This window comes from Neocloeon triangulifer, unplaced genomic scaffold (assembly GCF_031216515.1).
Source record: "Neocloeon triangulifer isolate White Clay Creek 2 clone unplaced genomic scaffold, ASM3121651v1 ptg000008l, whole genome shotgun sequence".
In the NCBI taxonomy this organism is placed as follows: domain Eukaryota; kingdom Metazoa; phylum Arthropoda; class Insecta; order Ephemeroptera; family Baetidae; genus Neocloeon; species Neocloeon triangulifer.
The window spans coordinates 2691118-2710189 of NW_026775550.1; the positions used below are offsets into that span (position 1 = coordinate 2691118).

At 35.6% G+C, this 19072-nt stretch overlaps 5 protein-coding genes across 14 annotated transcripts in view; 2 read left to right on the forward strand and 3 right to left on the reverse strand.

The window, feature by feature from the left end:
• The first annotated feature begins 70 nt into the window (after positions 1 to 70).
• LOC132194911 (odorant receptor 46a-like) lies at positions 71 to 2919 on the forward strand. The gene is made up of 7 exons (XM_059616503.1): positions 71 to 197; positions 1342 to 1694; positions 1752 to 2157; positions 2339 to 2438; positions 2489 to 2593; positions 2648 to 2800; positions 2857 to 2919. The coding sequence occupies exons 2-7, from the start codon at positions 1373 to 1375 to the stop codon at positions 2917 to 2919; spliced, it is 1149 nt and encodes a 382-aa protein (XP_059472486.1). The 5' UTR covers positions 71 to 197; positions 1342 to 1372.
• LOC132194634 (cyclin-dependent kinase 9) lies at positions 2424 to 5285 on the reverse strand. The gene is made up of 7 exons (XM_059616044.1): positions 5002 to 5285; positions 4864 to 4948; positions 4704 to 4794; positions 4349 to 4515; positions 4178 to 4296; positions 3983 to 4121; positions 2424 to 3426 (listed from the first exon to the last, which is right to left on the reverse strand). Exons 1-7 carry the CDS (start codon positions 5148 to 5150, stop codon positions 2992 to 2994), a joined length of 1185 nt encoding a protein of 394 aa, XP_059472027.1. The 5' UTR covers positions 5151 to 5285; the 3' UTR covers positions 2424 to 2991.
• A 675-nt stretch (positions 5286 to 5960) lies between these two features.
• On the forward strand, positions 5961 to 8634 carry LOC132194656 (coagulation factor IX-like). Of its 2 annotated transcripts, XM_059616076.1 has the most exons (8): positions 5961 to 6046; positions 6117 to 6280; positions 6748 to 7135; positions 7188 to 7293; positions 7731 to 7891; positions 7941 to 8033; positions 8191 to 8345; positions 8402 to 8634. In XM_059616076.1, exons 1-8 carry the CDS (start codon positions 5992 to 5994, stop codon positions 8573 to 8575), a joined length of 1296 nt encoding a protein of 431 aa, XP_059472059.1. In that variant the 5' UTR covers positions 5961 to 5991; the 3' UTR covers positions 8576 to 8634. The 2 variants fall into 2 exon arrangements, with proteins under 2 accessions (XP_059472059.1, XP_059472058.1); XM_059616075.1 differs by having other exon boundaries at positions 8191 to 8634.
• On the reverse strand, positions 6572 to 12440 carry LOC132194655 (uncharacterized). 4 transcript variants are annotated; one of them, XM_059616074.1, is made up of 4 exons: positions 12376 to 12440; positions 11606 to 11670; positions 11394 to 11529; positions 6572 to 11270 (listed from the first exon to the last, which is right to left on the reverse strand). In XM_059616074.1, the coding sequence occupies exons 2-4, from the start codon at positions 11645 to 11647 to the stop codon at positions 8779 to 8781; spliced, it is 2670 nt and encodes an 889-aa protein (XP_059472057.1). In that variant the 5' UTR covers positions 11648 to 11670; positions 12376 to 12440; the 3' UTR covers positions 6572 to 8778. The 4 variants fall into 4 exon arrangements, 2 of the variants coding, with proteins under 2 accessions (XP_059472057.1, XP_059472056.1); XR_009441563.1 differs by having other exon boundaries at positions 6575 to 7116; positions 7194 to 11529; XR_009441564.1 differs by having other exon boundaries at positions 6575 to 7133; positions 7194 to 11529.
• A 1187-nt stretch (positions 12441 to 13627) lies between these two features.
• The window catches only part of LOC132194806 (otoferlin), a 49176-nt gene continuing 43731 nt past the window's right edge, over positions 13628 to 19072 (reverse strand). For 4 of the 6 annotated variants that reach the window (XM_059616312.1, XM_059616313.1, XM_059616310.1 and 1 more), the window contains exons 24-35: positions 18619 to 18713; positions 18413 to 18559; positions 18072 to 18281; positions 17889 to 18023; positions 17200 to 17471; positions 16913 to 17083; positions 15477 to 15843; positions 15166 to 15353; positions 14875 to 15113; positions 14645 to 14823; positions 14491 to 14591; positions 13628 to 14436 (exon numbers count right to left, since the gene is read on the reverse strand). In XM_059616312.1, coding sequence (XP_059472295.1) covers positions 14256 to 14436; positions 14491 to 14591; positions 14645 to 14823; positions 14875 to 15113; positions 15166 to 15353; positions 15477 to 15843; positions 16913 to 17083; positions 17200 to 17471; positions 17889 to 18023; positions 18072 to 18281; positions 18413 to 18559; positions 18619 to 18713 — 2285 coding nt within the window. In that variant the 3' untranslated portion in view covers positions 13628 to 14255. The remainder of the gene's footprint in view (positions 14437 to 14490; positions 14592 to 14644; positions 14824 to 14874; positions 15114 to 15165; positions 15354 to 15476; positions 15844 to 16912; positions 17084 to 17199; positions 17472 to 17888; positions 18024 to 18071; positions 18282 to 18412; positions 18560 to 18618; positions 18714 to 19072) is intronic. The other 2 variants (XM_059616315.1, XM_059616314.1) reach the window with 1 other exon arrangement.

Here is a 19072-nt window from a genome sequence, read left to right on the forward strand (position 1 = left end):
TATCGCGACCGAGGTGGAATATAACGTGAGGTGGCCATTAGAAGGGGAAATTTTATCAACGAGGAATAGAAGTCAAGAGAAAAGATAAATTTGTGCTTGAAAAATATTGTTATTAAAGCGGTATCATTATTATTTTCGTTAAATTTCACATTTTTTATTAAATGAATGTGAGTTAAAAACATTTCAAGTTTATCGAGGTAAATATTTAAAATTTTAAAATATGATAATGGCATAATGATTTTCTTAAATTTAAATTGGGACTGAGCTAGGGTAAACAAGATTAGATGTGCGATCTATGTATATTACATAATTCATAGCATTGGAGACAAGCTTGATAATTAATTATAAAATGTTTGTTATATTAGTATATCATATTAAATAGTTTATTAAATAATTATAAGGAATAATTATGATTTTAATAATGATATTTTAACTGGTAAATTAAATAATAAATATAAATAACAAATAAATTAGAAAAATGTAAATTTTATTATCATAATTAACTATAGTGAACTGATAAACAAAATATAAAAATTATAAATAGTAAAATTATAATCTACAACTTTTATATTGTAACTTTAGTTAAGCTAAACATATTTGAATCTGAAATCTTAAATTTTAATTGGCCCATCGGCCGCGCGCCGTGTGCTCTTCAATAAGCTTATTGTACTTCTTGTATCTTATTCTAAACGCAATTTTCCCATATTTATTTACTGCATCAGATAAAAATCTCTAGTCACGAAAATTATGGTGTTTTGAATGAAGGAATAAAAATCTGGATCCGCATGAAAGCTGCTTTGAAATGCTCTCACAATTATTAGTAAATAAAAACTTGCTGCTTTTGTTCTAGGAAATATTTATTATTTTTTAACAATTTCATTCATTTGGTTTTGTAAAACACGTGAGTGGGCTGAGGGCAATAATTGAGAATAATATATCGCTTGTCGCCTGACAATGCGAGCAACCACTGGTGCAGCCGAGTGTTTTTGACAGCATTTCATCTCCAATTGAATAACACGCGGAGGCAGAATTTATCACCGCGAACATTTTCCACATTTCAGCAGCTTGCAAATAGCAAATATATTAAAATTTCTAGGGCCTCAATTTTAAGAAAATTTTAAAATTATTGGGTAATATTTATATTAACTATTTCACTCTCTGTGAATGTTAATGGAAGGGAAAATTATAATTAAACTTTGTGCATTTTTCATAACCGTCTGTTTGTGTCTTTTTCGGTCACATGCTTTTCCCGTGTGAGTTTTTCCCAAAAACTCAGATGTGCGATCGTGTTCTCATCCTTTGATGAATAATTTAAAGTGAGAAAAAAATGGGCATTTTTAGTGGCTGCATTGCCGAAAGTTGTCCATTAGCGATGGGCACCTTGGAGGAAAGCGTCGTCGGCATATTCACAAAACACAGTTTGATGCTGCTCAAGATCACGGGCTTGTGGCCCATGGGCAGAAAACACCGCAGGGCCAGCGCTTATCTCTTCAGGATTTCCATTCTGCACTTCTGCCTCGCCTTGGCAGCGCAGGTCCTCAGTCTGATTTTCGATGAAGAGAAATCTTTTGAATCTGTCGTTCCGACGGTTTTGCAAACTCTCATGGTAATCTCGATGATACTCAAGTCGATTTTCATCGTTAACAACAGAACAGAAATCAGAGCGCTGCACTTCTTCTGGGACGATGAAAAGGGTAAATTCCGTATTAGAATTTTTTATTTTCTAAATTATTTTTTAATAAAAATTGCAGGTGTTCGATTGGCAATTACAAGAGCCCTGCCTGAAATTCGCAAAGTTTATTTTGCATACGCGCTGTCACTGATCGCCAGTGGATCTTTCTGGCTGACCGAGCCCAAAGTGACCGACCAAAAGCTCGTCGACGCTCATCCCGAGCGATCAAAACTACCCCTCAACGGGTGGTACCCGTTCGACCTGGACAGCGACCTAAATTTCCGCTTGGTTTACGTCCACCAACTGTTTTCAGTGATGCTGATAGGCACGGTCTCGCACGGATGCAACCTGCTCTTCTTGACGTTCATCATATTCGTCAGCAATTTGCTTGCCTTCTTCATCGAGAAGCTGGAAAAAGTGCCGCAGACTGAGAATATCGAAGAAAGCGTCAAGGACTGCGCACAACTGAAAATTAAAATTGACAGGTCTCTAAGACAATGATAAATTTATCAATATTCAAAGCTTTTTTTCTTTTCCATTTGATATTAAAAAAAAAAAATGATTTTTAATTATACACACATATTTTTTAAAAATAATTTATATTTAAAAAGAAACAATCGTGAATATTCAAGTTGGGTTTTTTGATTTCATTGGATATTTTTTTAGATTTACAAGGGATGTTGGAAGGATTTTCTCTAAAGTGGCCTTTGTGCAATTTGCACAGTCAACTATGACTTTTGTTATTTCATCGTTTCGAGCCACCGCTGTAAGTGTTAGCAATTTTTTTTTTCAAGACTAAAAATTCATTTTGAACAGCCTGGCCTGAGTTTAAAAGAAAAGGTGCTGTACATGCAAGGGTTCTACACTCAGTTCATCTATCTATATCTGATCTGCAGATACGGGGGAGAGATTATTCACAAAGTATAAATGTTAAATACTTTTTTTTACAAAAAATAATATTCGTGCAATTTTCAGTCTTATGAAATTTTAAAGAAAATTTACTTTTGGCCTTGGGAGGATTGGAAGCAAGAGGAGATCGACATGATGCTGATGATGTCCAACGCCAATCAGAAGCCTCTAAAATTAACCGCAGGTCTCTACACCCTTTCATTGGAATTTTTCTTGCGCGTAAGCAAAATCCTATTTAATTTTGTTTATAAAAAGTCTGAATTTATCTCAACCAGGCTTGTGGACTTGCCATAACGGGCTACCTCCTTCTTCAAAATATCCGCAACAGCAAGATTTGAATGTAAAAATCAATACAATTATTTAAGCGTAATTATAAAATACATTAATATTTATTTAAAAAAGCTCTAATATCAGAAGACCCTGTCCTGAAAGCCGCTGTCCAAGGTGCTGGTTGGTCTGGCCTGGGCCATCTGCTGCGAGTGGGCGGCCCGCATGTTCCCAGGCCTGCGGGGAGGCGCCAAGTACTCAAACATGCTCTGCGAATGCTGGGCCAGCATCTTGGACAGTTCGCTCGGCATTGGATCCGTCCAGAAGAAGTCGTGGTTCAGGGCAGAATCGCTGTCTGCTCGGTTCTTTGGGTCGAGCATCAGCAATTTGTCCAGCAGATCACACGCGTACGGGTCTTTGACGTACGGCTTCAAACGCTCCTTCACTTTCCGCTTCTGGTTCTTCGGAAGTTCCATTTTGTTGTAGAGCTCGAGCGACTCGACTCCGGGCCACACTTCTTTCGAGATCGAACCGCAAAGCTGAGAAATGTAGGTCAGCTGTTGCTGCTCAGTGTTGCCCTGAAAAATTATTCAATAAAAATAATTTTTAATTATTCTTCAAAGTCAAATATAAAAATATCTTTTAAAAGCATAAAACACTGTGATTTAAAATTAAAATCAGCTTTTCCGTGATGGGTTTTATGGGTTGTTCATTGATTAAGATAAACAATATCCTGCTCTACATGTTTCGACTGCCATAATTTATTAAAATTAATTTTAACTGTCAAAATGATTTCACAGCTCATGAATTATGGCTGCTGCTGAAACATGTAGAGCAGAATATTGTTTTTTTTTTCTTAAAGAATAAACAACTCACAAAACCGATGGAGGAAAAGCAGACTTTAAATTCAAATCACATTGTGAAATCCTGCCACAGAGAGAAAAAAATAGTTTCCAAATTTGTAATTTTTTATATTCATTGCTTAGATTCTTAACAAATATCTTCAAATTTTTTTAATTTCTGCATAGGATATGAATCGTTACATGAAAAGTTAAAAAAAAATTGCTCATAACATTTCTTTAGGTCCTCTCAAATTTAGAATATTCAAATCCTTCTGGTTTTCAAAAAATTTACCTGCATAATGGGACTCCTGGTCCACATTTCAGCCATAATACACCCAGCACCCCACAGATCAACCGGAGGTCCGTAATTTCTGTCTCCGAGCAAAAGCTCCGGTGGTCGGTACCACAAGGTCACAACTCTGTTCGTGTACCTGATGAAATTCCACGATTTTTATTTAGTTTAAATTACTATTTAGCTAAATTTCACCTATTCGGTTGTCCACTTTTGGAAACACTAAACGCTCTTGCCAGACCAAAATCAGCCAACTTGAGAACTCCGTTTTTGGTTATCAGAACGTTGGCAGCCTTCATGTCTCTGTGCAAAATCTGGAAGTAAAATAAACCGTAAAAATTATTTAAATTCATTTGAAAAAATTACTTTGTTGCTGTGAATGTAGTAAAGTCCATTCAGTAATTGCTGCATAACTTTTTTAATTTCCCCTAAGCTAAATTTAACGTTGACGTTGGACAGCAGTCCAGCCAAGTCATGTTCGCAGAAGTCAAACACCAGGTAGAATGTGGATTTATACCTGTTGAACTGTGATGCTGAAAAATAGAAATAAAGTGAAAATACATAAATTTGCAAAATTATAGAATTAATCATTTACTTGGAACAAATTGACATTTTAAATTAGCTTGTAATTGTTAGAATAATAAATATAAATAAAAGAAGTAATAATTTATTAAAAAAAAATCTAAATAGCACTGAAAGATGCCACAAAATTTGCTCTCACCCTTTGTTCGGCAAATTTCGATTAAATGCACAACATTGTCGTGTTTTAGCAGCTGAAGAATTTTCAGTTCTCTCAAGGCCGTTATAGGAAACTGTAAAATCAACACCGAATCAGTCGAAGAAGTTCAAATTCCTCGGTTTTTAATCATTAATCAACTTACTCCTTCCTTTTCATTTTCCATGAGCACTTTTTTCAGGGCGACGAATTTCTTCACGTTTTTCTTTTCTCTTGCCTTGAAAACCTCCCTGAAATTTCGAAGAATGATTCAAAATCATAAAAGTGTAATTAAAGTTCCTACCCAAAGGTTCCCTGTCCGATTTTGGCCACTTTTTCGTACTTTCCGACCTCGTCGCAGAAGGGAAAGTCGAAGTCCTCGAGGTATTTCTCCTTTTCCTTCATCTGGCTGAGGAACCCCGACCCTGAGGTCGAAGGGCCACTCGCCGTCATCGTCCTTGTTGGTGTCGACGCAGTGACGAAGATGAAAATGCGGAAAATCACTCGAATTTGAGGAAAAACTGCAGAGGAAAAGCCAAAGGCTGCTTTTTGTCTCACGTAAACAAGGCCAGGCTGTTGGTGGGCGTGGCCGACGAGCGCGGATTTGAACAAATGGCGGGAGAGCGGCATGCAAACAGAGCCGTGTGTAACGCGTAAAGTTTAGATTGTGACGGAGAATGTTGCCAAAACAAGCAAGAAAAGTGGCTTAATCAAAGTTGCGATAGTCTTATAAATAAAATTGTATCATTTTAGATGCAAAATGTTGCATAAGAAATTACAAGACAGTAAAAAAATTTATTTTCCACTTCATGAAAAAAAAAATTGGAAATGTCAAAAAAAAATGTTTTATTATTTTATGAAGAATGTAAATTTTGTAATGCTTAAATCATTGGCTGATTTTAATTTATTACTCTTGAAGGCATTAAACTTTTCTTGTTTTCACTGTTCATAAGTTTGAATTCAACACCTGGAGATGCACTTGTTTCCATCTTGAAGGTCAAATAATTGAAATAATAATTTGTTGTAAGAAATGGAATAAAAACATTTTATAATTTTTTTCTTTCCATGTATAAATTTCGCAATTAGTGGCACGTGTGCGTCGAAACAAGTGTCAATTTTCCTAGGCTCGACTAGCATCATCTCGTCATCTGCCCGCCAAAAACGGCTGCTCGCACTTGGCAAAGCGTGTGTTTTGTGTAAGGGCACGCACCACTTGATACACAAATTTCAGATAATATAAAATCGGTGTAATCGTCAACACGCCGCAGTTGCGCTTGTTTACTCGTCCAGTGTAATGGGGAGAAGGATGTTGGTTTTGATTTTCGCTCTTTGGTGTGCAGCAACTCACGGTTTGTTCTTTTAAAAAGATTTTTAAATTGTTTAAAATTGCAAATGAGAAATTTTTGCTGGAAATGTTAGGATATCCGAGTAACGAGACTTGCACGGTGCTTTTAACTGGCGAAGAAAGTGTTTGTGTGCCAATCGAAGCGTGCATTACTGGCTATGCAGACCTGATGGGGGCCAGGTTGAAACCGATCATTTCGCTGCTCACAAAAGTTCACGATTGCCGATCTCCAAACATGGTGAGTGACGAGAGAAATTTTCATCAAGAGATATAATATAGAATTTAATATAAGTCATTAATTTATTCAACTATATAGATTTCCAAAAACAACCACAGAAAATTATCTCAGATTTTTTATTAAATAAATTAATACTTACACTGTCATTGAAGATAAAAATATACAGTAAAAAATAAATTAATTTTTTTTTTCATTTGCAATATAATTGAAATACAAATTTTGTTAAAATTTTTATTTAGAAAAATGTCTTTAATTTTGCAAAAATTATAAAAATAATAAAATACATGTTAATAGTTTATAAATTAAAATTTGACTACTAAAATTTTTATTGTAACATAAAACTATAGTTATTATTATTTATGTTTTTCAAACTTTTAAAACGTCAATACAAATTAATAACTTATTGCAACATAGCACAAAACGAAACTAAATGAAAATAAATTTTAGTTTTCTTTTTTTAATTTTAGATGTGCTGCCCTCGGGAGCGAGTTAAGGCGCTTGAGGCAATCGGCAAACTGAGCGAAACCATTCCTGACCAGGGCACCTGCGGCCGCGTTTCGCTCGTGGGCACAAAATACGAAGTACCGAAATTGGTGAAAGATAAAGTGGCAAATTACTTGGAGATGTCTGTGGAAAACGGCGGCGACATCGAAGACGAACGCGAGCATTTTGACGAGGACGAAGATCCGCTGCACAAACTCTTGGTGGGCATCAACACGACCTCCTCCGAGGAGCGAGTCATCATTGAAAAAACAAACGAGCTCAAGGATTACACGAACAAGACCAACTTTTACGGCGGCATTGCTATGGACGGACAGTTCAATTTCGTGGCTCGTCTGCAATACGGTTCAATCTGTATTTATTTATCATCCAAAGTACGCTTTGACCCTAAAAAGTGAAATTTCAGACCGACCTCACTCAAACCACGTTGACCGACTTTGCGGGGGTGCCTTGATCCACCCCTCGTGGGTCCTGACCGCCTGCCATTGTCTCAAAAGCAATAATGGAAAATTGTGAGTACAATTTAATGTTACAGAGAGGTTTTTATTTAGTAACTCATTTGCGTGATTTAAAAAAAATGTCCGGAAGAAAAGTGACGAATTGAAATTTTTATTGAAAAATTTGCACTGGTGAGGGTTGAAACAAGGGTTCGTTTAAGGTTCACATTTTTCCACCAAGAAGATATTGAAATTTTATGAAAATTACCGCAATAGTTTCTTGTTATTTGATTTATTTTTTAGTGCAACATCCAAAGACAAACGTTTCTAAGAGTTAAAATAATGCTTTTTTTGGGGGAAAAGAACTCCCCTGTTTCAACCTTTGGTAGAGTAAATTTTTTTTTAACAAAATCATTAAATTTATTTTGCTTTTTTAATTAATTAAAAGGAAAAATTAATAAAGAAGCCCTTCCAACCTCTTTTTTTTAATGAAAAAATTTTAAACTTTGCAGAGTTTCTGTAATGCTTGGTGGTTACGACGACGCTCACCCTCACACCCAAGTTATCGGCGTTGAAAGAGGTTACGCTTATCCCAAATACAATGGCATTAAAAATAATTACCAGGATGACATCGGCCTAATTAAACTGAAACAACCCGCGGACATGAAAGACGGTTTACTTGAAATTTATTTAGCGGCGAAAAAAATTATGTATTATTTTAGGTACCGTGTCCACTATTTGTCTACCGACGATTTCCAGAGAGAATCTTTTCCAAAAATACGCTTTTGCTCTCGGCTGGGGCATTGTTAATATAGGTAAAAATTAAATAATCCAAAAATAGGTTAATTTATAATTCTTACAAAGGGTTGAGTTGATCAATTATTTAATAATTTTGACATCCCGAATGAGTCAAATACAAATTAATTGTTTCTCTCATAGTTTAAATAATTAATTATTTTTAAATAAAATCAGATGGTGCTGGGAAGAATGGGCTTAAATATGCGCGACTTCCGCTTCTTCCGAAAGATTTGTGCCGAAGTCCTTTGCCTATAAACGAGCAGACGCAAATTTGTGCTGGTGGTGAATTGCAGGACACTTGCTACGGAGACAGTGGGTCTCCGCTTATCGTGAGTTTAAAATTCAAATTATATTCAAGTAAATTCACGCATTTAAAAACTTCCAGTCCATTTTGGAGGACGAAAGCGGGCAGTACATTGCATTTGTCATCGGCGTTGTGTCGTACGGTCCGGACAAGTGCGGCACGAAGGGATTTCCTGGCGTTTACACCAACGTCCAAAATTACCTGCCCTGGATTTACAAGCACATTGATGCTGATGCGAAAAAGTCCTCAAAGTAATGATCTTCTTTTTTTTATGAAACCGTGACAAAGAAATAAATTATCGTGCTTTAATTAGATAACGATGTCTTGACTGTTTATTTGAAGTGCATAATGTGGATATATTATGTAGTTTCAATTTATATTTACAGATAATGGAGCGTCATAATTTTCATCATATAGTTCATGATTTTTAAATCACCTATTGAGCGTGTTAATTAATATTAACGGAGCAAATTTTGTTGACGACCCTGAATGGTACAAAAGCGAATGAGGAATTCTAAGTTGACTTTTTGGGTTCCTTCGGCATTTCGCATTTTGTCTTGTAAGAACTTCTTGCCCTCGGAGCTCATTAAATTGTTTTCTGGGAAAATTAAAAGCAAAAGAGACACTATCGACGGTTCTCTGCTTACTATGGTTAGCGATGCATTGCAAATTTCTATCACCAGTTTGTAAATGGGAAATTGTGGAAACTTGTATTTCAGCTCAGCTTGTTTCTCAGCTCCGTTTCGACCATTTATAGGACCAGAAAAGCATTTTCCATTTTCTTTTTTCACACGAGCTGCTTTGTACTTGAAATCACCAAAGAGTCCATAAAACCTGCTTTTCTTTTTCCCCTTCAATTCACATGTTGCTCGAAAGTCCATAGGTGCATTTGAACCAGCCTTACCACCAGAACCCCTCTTGCCAGATATTCCGCTCCGATTGTCCAGTATAATTTGATGTTGATGACTAGCCACGATCTGTATTTCACCTGCTCTTGCTCCAGAGCCGGCGTCACCACCATCTTCTCCATTTGTGGGTCCAGATTTGTTTTTGTAGACAGCTTCTAGAGTTTTTGAATGTTCTCTTTCTGTCTCAATTATTGCTGAGCCAGCAACTACTGCAGTTGAAGCTACAGCAGTTGCTCCACATGCCATTCCTGTTGCTCCAACTGCTACTACGACTGGTAGTGCAAACGCACCTAAACTTACTGCAAGAATTGATCCAGCGACGATCCCTACTTTCGCGGATGTTGGCATTGGTTCTTTCTTGTCACCATCATTGATAACTACCTCATATCCCGGCTTTTCAATTTCACTCTTAATTGTTTCTTCCTCTCCTTCGTAATCATCTGTAAAATGTGGGGCAGATTTTATTTCCGCGTTTTTTCCATCGCTTCCATTTTGCCCATCACTTCCGTTCCCACCAACACTGGTTATATGCAATAGCGACGAGTTTTTAATGGAGTTGGCAAACATTCTGAACGAACCAGAGCTGAAACCTGGATTCCCGTGTAGCGCCTTAATTTTGAAATCGGTTTTTTCTTTCGGGTGGAATGCCCCATCTTCGCCATTAAGACGAAGAATGCGATTTTTGTGAACGATGACTTGCGGAGCCAGGATGGTGAAATGAGTGTTTTGAAGGTTGACGTCACAGTCGATGTAAAAGGAACTTGCAGCCACTATAGCGATTGTATGAATTTTGTTACTTTGGTTTCGAATCTCGGAAATAATATGACTCAGCACAATGCGTTGGCCAAAGAAAATCGTCGTTTTGTCAACAGTTTTCATTTCAGGATTGGGTGTAGCGCATAATTTAAGCACTTGATTCATTTCCTCAACCAGATTTTCATTCGGTATCAAATTTGCGGCCGACGAAATTGTTTTTTCGTTGAATCCTAGTCCAGACAATCCAGCTTGGAACAAACAGAAAGTGTAAACGTCGAATCTCTTCAATTCAGAGAGTTTGGCGCAGTAGGTTTGGTCATCCTCCAGAAGATTGATCAAAAATTTGTGGAAGCGTGCAGTGCTCATGACGTAAGCCAAAATGTTTTCTTTCAATCCGAAGAGACCAGCAGCGTCATTCTCGAACTTGTTCAAACTCTCCTTATTAGCGATGTCGTGCAAAAAATGGAGTTTCTTATATTGGAAGTTTAAAGTGTCCCATAATTTCTGGTCCATTCCAAAATTTTTTAGATCCTCGTAATTCTCAAAACTTTTGAAGTTCAATAGTGTGTTTTCTACTGATCCACAGTAATCGATCGTCTGCTTGTATTTTTCACTAATATTGTTGTATCTGTTGATGATTTCCTTTGCAATGCATTTCATGATCACGTGCTTGGTTTGTTTCAGGATAGTGTTGCTCTTCTTTTTCGCATCAGGTAGTACCACGTCTTTGACATAAATAACTGTTTCTGGGGCCACGGTAACATGAAATTTGTTTTTGAACAAAGAGGAAGACTCCAAATCGTTAAAAACTAGTTTTCTAAGCTGTTCATAGTTCGTGTTTGGAAGAATGACATCTTTTTCAGGCACACGGAAAAAGCCAATATATCCTTCACCTTCCAAAATTAATCCTAGAATTGTAATTTGCCTGCCAATTTCTTTTTTAACTTGTTCCTCCTTGGCTTCGTGCTCATCATCTTCAAGTCGACGCTTGGTTTCCTGAAGATAAACTTTGATATCGTTCATCACCTCATTATCAGTACGTTGAGATGTTTGTGGAGATTTAGTGGCAATGAGTCCAATTGCGTTTTTAAATGAATCAATGTTGTCTTTGATGAGAGTCGCCAAATGCTGCAAACTTTCGCGGAAAGCGCTTCTATCTCCGGTTAATAGCAGATTGCTGTAATCAGTGACAAGTACGATTCTCATTTCTATCACCGAGTCAAAAATGTTCTTGTTGATGAAAGCTACGGCCATATCTTTCTTATGCCCTCTCGTGTCTCTGAAACCTGCGCAATCAATCATCGAGAAACCGGATTGATTATCTATATCAATGTTGGGTTTGTAGGTTTTAGATCTGGTATGGTTTTCGGTATTGATGGTTACCTCTTCGTCCGCAAATGCAAGCATACCTTGAATAGTGATAAAAATCTTAAGGCTTTTATCATTGCGTATGAACTTGGACAAAGTACTCTTGCCAGCCCCTGTTTTGCCAACCAAAACAATAACTTTGCGTTTGTCTCTTAAGCTAGGAACTTTGTAACCATCCTGGAAATAAAGTAAAATAATTTATTATTTTGGTGTTTCAAAGTTTTTACCCAAAATCTAAGCAAATAGTAATTACCTCCAGCAATTGATCAATTTCAGAAAATTCCTTGTTAGTCATTGTGAACTCCGGTTGAACACCAGCTGAAATTTAATGCCAAAATTTATAAAAACATAATGTTTGATCTTTCATCAATTTTAAAATGCTCTATGCAAAAATAAATTGTGAAAATATTTCTTCATTTAAAAATATATGATCGAGAAAATATTTTCATAATATTTTCTTTTAAGATAGCACTTTAAAAATTATTATAAGATTACACACACACATTGTGTCCTTGGAATTTTCATTCCTGATTAATTGAATAATCTGTTCTAAGAAAATTCCATGCTTTGACAAAAAAGAAAACTGTGTTCAGTTTGAAGCTAAGTTACATATAATCGCTTCCAAATGCTTTATTCGTTTTTGCTTGGTCAACATTGTGCTACATAAAATTTCGTAGGTAAAATTTAAAGGTCATTAGAATTCAAATTAATTTTAATTTTCTTTATGAAGAATAATAATATTTTTTTTATCTATTTCGTGGTGTAAAAGAGCATCACAAAATATATAAATAAAAAGTTAAAAAAAAATTAATTTTTTACATTACATGAATGAGCAAGGTCGGTTTTCGAGAGCAAACAAAATAAATTTCCTATAGGGGAATAATGCGGAGCGAAGAGCAAAAATGTGAGGCGTGATGACCCGGGGCATCCTTATATATTTTCAAATTACAGTCAAGCATGTGTTTTTGCAAAAACCGAAAAATTAGTTCCAATATTACTATAGCAACTAAAAATTGAACTCACCACATAAACTCTAATTCAATAATGGCATCATCAGCGCGGGAGCGAATGGAATTGAGAGAGTGAATGAGAGTCGACCGGCATTTATATAGGAAAGAACAAGATAATCATATCAGTTAGACCTTTGGTCTTTTAGTCACTCCATGATTTTTTTAGCAATTTCTACTCAGACCAAATTTCGGACTGCATTTTAAGGCAAAAAACGGAATAATTTGTTGCAGCTTGTTCGCCCCCCCCCCCCCCAAAAAAAAATATTTCAGGCAAGTTTTTTAGATTTAAAATTCTAAGAAGGGTATCTCCTGATCAGCAGACCGATAGACAATTATTAGATACTGCCAAGCGATTAAATTAACGTAAAATGAGAACCCTCCTTATTGATAACTTGAAATTTATATTAAAATCTTGATTACTTCAAAGTAAATACTATCAAAAATTTTGAGCTGTCGTGGACATTTTAATAATTTTCTAATTTCAAAACCATAAGGAAATTTCTAAATTAAATAAAAATTCATCCATGAAATATTATTCTGCCGATCCGCAGCTCTACATACTTGATGTTTCGTTCATTCCACTTCAATTTTGTAAATGTGTTTAATTAACTAAATAGTGATCATCGCGATGTAGTGTGCTCAAATCCCACTTTTGAAGTCTGTCAGTTTCAAACACTGCAATCCTGGTTGTGGACTTTTGTTGCTAGTTTCCTAACATTATTATTATTATTGCAACTCTTAATAATATTATAATAATAATATTTATTAAATGCTTAAATCCTTGTATTATTCGCCTTTTTTATACCAAATAATGGCACAAAACGATGATTCAACAGATTAATTTTTCTACTTTTGTCACAGCTAGACTTTTTTGATTGCTCGTGTATGTGCAAACCATTTATCAGCTTTTTATCAATTATCGCTGCTTGAATCATTGTTCATAAAAATTAATTATTGTTATCATTGGCAAGATAACAAAAAAATTTCGTCATTTGCTATTTCATTTCAGAACACTTAACAAAATTTCCCCATCAATGTTTTCTATATCAAATACTCCTAATAACAAGTATATCTCTAAAAATGGATAAATTCAGAAATCATTTCTAAGTTCATTTTCCAAATTGTGCTTCTAGAGTCAATGTTTCCCAGACGTTTCATGCCCTGGATTTAAGAGCAGCTAATGAAAATTAGTCCTCAATATAATGAGCTATACTTTTGTGGAAATACAAGAGAAATAAAAAAAAAAACTATTGAGGTTTATTTAGATAACAATGTCTTTCTTGTTTATTTGAAGTGCCAAGTGCATAATATAGTATTTTCGTTTTTATATTTACAATTTTTAGAGCGTCTTATTTTTAAATGGAATGCGTAGTACATTTTTTAATATTTTTGCACGATTTTACAAACATCTGTCGCATTTAATTACTACAAATGTTTACGATGATTATAAATTTAACATATATTCATTAATTTTGTTCCAAACTTAACATTTTTTCAACAATTATTTAAGATTCTAATTTCCTAAAGTAAAAATTGCATATTTTGATTTATTTATCTTCTTTTTTTTTAAGTTTGAAGGAAAGTTGGTCGGTTGATGAGAGTTGAAAATATTCTTATGGTTGCAATATATATCAAGGTAGGCCACACAATTGATATGCATTGAACGTTTTACCTTTGAATAACAATTAACAGTAAAATTGCATCTTATGTACATTACAACGATTACAAGTTAAATTATAAATGTATATTGGTGTATGTAGTGAGAGAGATGATGTGTAGATTGAGTATAGTTTTTATAATGCCTAAATAATAACCTATGCTTCATATTGTAAGATTTTGCTTAAATTTTTCTTAAAATAGACATTCATATATGAGAGAAAGACTTGAAGTATTTTACGCGCCGAGCAACTTTTTCACCGAGTAACCGGGCACGGAATAGAAGAAAAGCAACAACATGATGGCCAGTGCTGTGAAAATGAGTCCCTTGATGATGGTCCATTTGTAATTGTGCCAAACAATGTATCGGATCGACTTGAATGGATTCAAGAACCACATGAACGATGCGTCAGGACGGCTGAAAATTTGAGATTTTATTTAAACTGACAAAAATAAAAAAATTGGAAAGTACTTGGGTTTGTCTAGAGGGTCGGGCTCATTTCTTCCCATTCCAGCTGGATTCTTTTCAGCCTCCTCGTGAGTCAGCAGATGAATTTCTGCCTCAACTTTTCCCTAAAATTTTATTAAGATAAAAAAATTATTTTAATATATTAAATATTAATAACCGTGAGTTCCATTTCCTCGTTTTCTTTTTTGATGTAAAACGGCCACCAGCCTTTCAATCTCTTCTGCTTGAAAATATTGACCATGGGGACAGAACCGTCCGTCTTTAGCATGTCCAGGGTGCAGAGTTTGGAGCTTTTCGCACCTCGAGGAAACCGATTTAAATCAAGAGTAATTGCACCTATTGTTATTCATTTTAATTTTCTATTTTTATTTCTCAACATTTTCATACCTAAAAAGTCGTCAGCAGAGAAATGATCTGCGTCCCACACTTGCAATTCCAACCGGGCAGGTATTTTGCTTTCAGTCTCGTCCCAGGAAAACAGCGACTCCTTCCGAGAAATTACAATTTTCTCCTCGGCTACGAGGTAATCGAATGGGAAAATAAATCGCCAGTTGAAATTTCCCTCGCCGGTCAGGGATCTGTAGTGGATGTCGGTATATTGACAATCCTCTGGTCCCTTCAACCATCTTAATATTTCAAAATTAAAAATCTCAACATTTTTTTTAAATTTTAAATTACCCTTTGACGTAAATGTCTGACATTTTCTCGCCAGTGAAGAACGCGTCGTCCTCGAGAACAACCTCGTCTGTGTTCCAAATCACGATTCGGAGCTCGTAGGATTTTGGTTTCCGAGGCGCGATATCAAGAGGTGGCCCTGGCAACGGCATGTCCATCGGAAACATGTCCACCCACAATTCCAATTTACCCTAATTAAATCAAAATAGAGAAAAATTTAAGTAATGCGGAAGTCAAATTTATTATGTTTTTAACACATTTGATTTTTTACTTATTTTTGCCTTCGGAAGAAATAAATTTAATTAATTTTGTACCTGTTCAATTCCCGGCTTTTCTGCATTGTAAAGGGGTCTCGTTTCGACGTGCTCGGGCACAAGTTTGCAGCCAATGCGTGGAAATTCATCCCAACGCTTCAGAACTGCAAGCGCCAGATATTCCTCAAGCACTGCACGTACATAAAGAGAAACACAACTCGAGTTCATCAAAAGTTTTGCAAAGTAATAATGCTTACTTTTGCCTCCTCTCGTGAGAGCCACGTCGTCGTTGTTGAGGCCAAAAGTTTTGTTTCCCACTTTCACTTTGCCGTTGAAGTAAGACGGGGGCTCCAGTTTTCCTTCTTTGCAAAGCTTTGCCAGAATTTGTGTTGGCTTCATCGGGTCCCGCCACGCGTTGTAACCATATCTTTAATATAAGTGATAATTTTTACTCTAAATTTATGAAATCAAATTAATATGGCCAAATTGAAGATCCAATCCACTCTATATTTTATTTATTTTAATAAATGAAACAAAAATATTTTTATTATATAAGTGGTGGCATTTTAATAGAATTTATTATCATATAAGCAAAATTTCCCAAAAGAATATCCATGAAGAGTTCCTATCCTACAGTTCCTACAGTGCAGGAAGTGAGGTTAGATTTACTATAATTAATTCTACTTTATAGCCAATTGCTTATAAAATATATTTTATAAACAGCATAATATATCCTGAAAAAATGGAAAAAATATAATATTATGAAATGTGGAGAAAATATAATAAATAAACCAAAAGAAACAATTATTTTATGTAATTAACAAAAAATTGTAAAAATTTATAATTAAAATTTTTTTTAAACAAAATAACTTTTAATATGAGTTTAGTTAAACATTAACATCAAAGCTATATTTTTCATACATGGGCAGAGCGCACTTTGCGCTCTGCGATCTGCGCTCGCGCTCTGCGCTCATGAGCGCGAGCGCAGAGCGCGATCGCACGATTTTCAAAATCGTGAGCGCGAGCGCAGAGCGCGAGCGCATTGGTCGCTGAGCGCAGCGCTCAATTGCGCTCATTTTGCGCTCAAACCAAGAGTAAAAATTCCCGAATTTGATCAAAAATTGTAATGAAAAACAGTGTTTTTATACCAAAAACTTAAAACTGATCCCAATTTTGGTGATTTAACTTCAACTTTATCATTTCCAATTGCCGATGTATTTTTTGTTATATTAAAAAATTGTCTAAAAAGTCGCACTTTTTCCTCGGATAAAAATATTTTTGAGCGCAACGCGTGAGCGCAAGACTTCCTAAAAATTTGAGCGCGAGCGCAGAGCGCGAGCGCAACATTTTCAAAATCTTGATCGCGAGCGCAGAGCGCGAGCGCACTGTTGCCAGTGATCGCGAGCGCGAGCGCGAGCGCAAAATTGTTGAGCGCACCCATGTATGATATTTTTACATATTTAATATTTATTTGTATGCAATAAATCTGGACTTACTCTTCATATTTGCTTGGAAGACCGCAAGTGGCCCTGTGCCGCGTGTAAAAACGGTTTTCCAGATCAATTCTGGTCTCTCCGATGAGGTCATCAGAACCAACAAGGTCCCAGTCCCAAACTTGCACAGTGAGCAACGAGTCTTGCGGAAAGGTTGCTTCAAACTCAAAGCACCTGATTCAAATTTTTTTTTTGAAAAACTCTCTTTACATTTATCAAATGATACTCCAAAAAAATCAGCCAATGGTTATTATTTCAATTATTTGAAGAAAAAAAAAAACCACACAAACCTGCCGAAAACGGGGTTCAGCTGTTTGGAAATGTAATGTTCCTTGTCGCTGATCCTCTTGCTGCCCAGTTGCAGCACGACATAAGGATCAGCTTTGCCGTTCAGGTCCATCGGGTGCAGGTCAGTGCCCTTGACCACGTACACGCGAACCAGCACGTGGATCGGGTCACTCGAGGGCAGGCCTTGGAAAAAGCCGTACTGAGGGTCAAAGCCCATGATGGTGTGGTCGTCGATGTCTTTCGGCAGAGGCCACTTGTACACTTTAATGTTCCCCTGAACATCAAATAATTCACATAGAGAATTTTGACAAAAACTTGACACTTTATTAAAAAATTTTAATTTATTTTCAGATGTTTTAAATCGCAATTAATTCGGCAAATTTTTAATAGTTTTACAGTTCGACAATAGCAAGTCAGAATTTTTTTTTATAAATTAGAATCTTGAATTTAATGAAAATATTTTGAAGACCAAAAATTACCCTGTTACAGTTTTATAAGGAAAAAAAGGCAAGGAGGCAAATAAAAAGATGGAATTATTTTTTTATTTTTCAATTTAATTGAATTTTAAAAACAATTTTTGGTACTTTTATTTGCTTATCAACGTGTAAATTTTAACTTCTTTTTATAAAGAGACCGCATCAAAAATTTTAATTAAGGAACCATTTATTTTATAATTTGTTTATATAATTACCTTGAACTTTCCAACGACTCGACTGTCGTCCTCGGTTTCCTCCCCAGTTTTCTTTCCTCTCAAAAGGTCAAAGGTCTGCAGCCATTCTTTGAAGGCGTTGAACTCAGGCTGCGCTTCCAGTTCGCTTGGGAATATCTAGGAATTAAAAGTTAGAAAAACATAATTTTTTTTATCATTGCTAACTTTTAAAAGAGCCGTTTTTGGCTTCAAATGCTTAGCCGCCTTGGGACTCCACTTGTTGGCTATTTTCGCCGCGTTCCCCGCAGACTTAAAGCCGAGTTTAATTTTCTTCTTTTCCTCGTGACCGCCGCTCGATCCCTCCGCCATTTGGCCGCAAGCCCCGTTCTGCTGGTTCTCTCTGTCTTGCTCCTCATTTTTCGCTTTTTTCGTTTCCTGGTTCCAAAAAAAGGAGGCAAAGAAAAATGTCGAGTTAAAAAAATACAGTCTTTGTTGCAAAAAAGTGTATTTTTTTTCACTCGGAAAAATTTGGGAGGTTATTTTTTCTCTCTAGAAAAAACACGCACCTCTATCATCGCTTCGACGGACGCGAAGTACTTCGTCCACCAGTCCTTGCTGTCCTCGTCGTCGTCGGCCGCGTGACCCATGCTCATTTTTCTCTTGCGATTTGATTCAGTCTTTTCTCTCTTACTTTGTAATGTACCTGGTCCCGACTGGTGAAATAATTTATTTGAAAAAATTTTGCGTAAAATTTTTAACTCAAGTTTCTCACATTTGCTAATTTGCGTAGCTGAACATCCGTTTCATCAGTGTCAAGAATTATATAGTTGCTGGTGGAAATTGAATTTGCCCAGGGGTCAGCAGCAGCTAATAATAGAAAAAAAAATATATCAATAATTTAATACGAGGAATATTATTTAATATTAAAAAGTGTAGCATCTGATTGCAACTTTTCTGCAATTAAAAGAAAATTGGTAGCAAATTAAGCAAATAATTCTTATTAGCACTTAAATGATGATTTTCACCAATAAAACTGATTTGGTTACTAACATAAAATATAAACTAACGCAATGCAAATAATATTTACAATTTATACGAATTGATTAAATTAACCATATACAAAAAATATTTAAAAAAAATTGTAATTATAAAAAAAATATTATTTCATTTAAAATTTTTTCTTAAAAAAGATAAAAATTAAAAATACCGTTCAGAAATTTTATAAA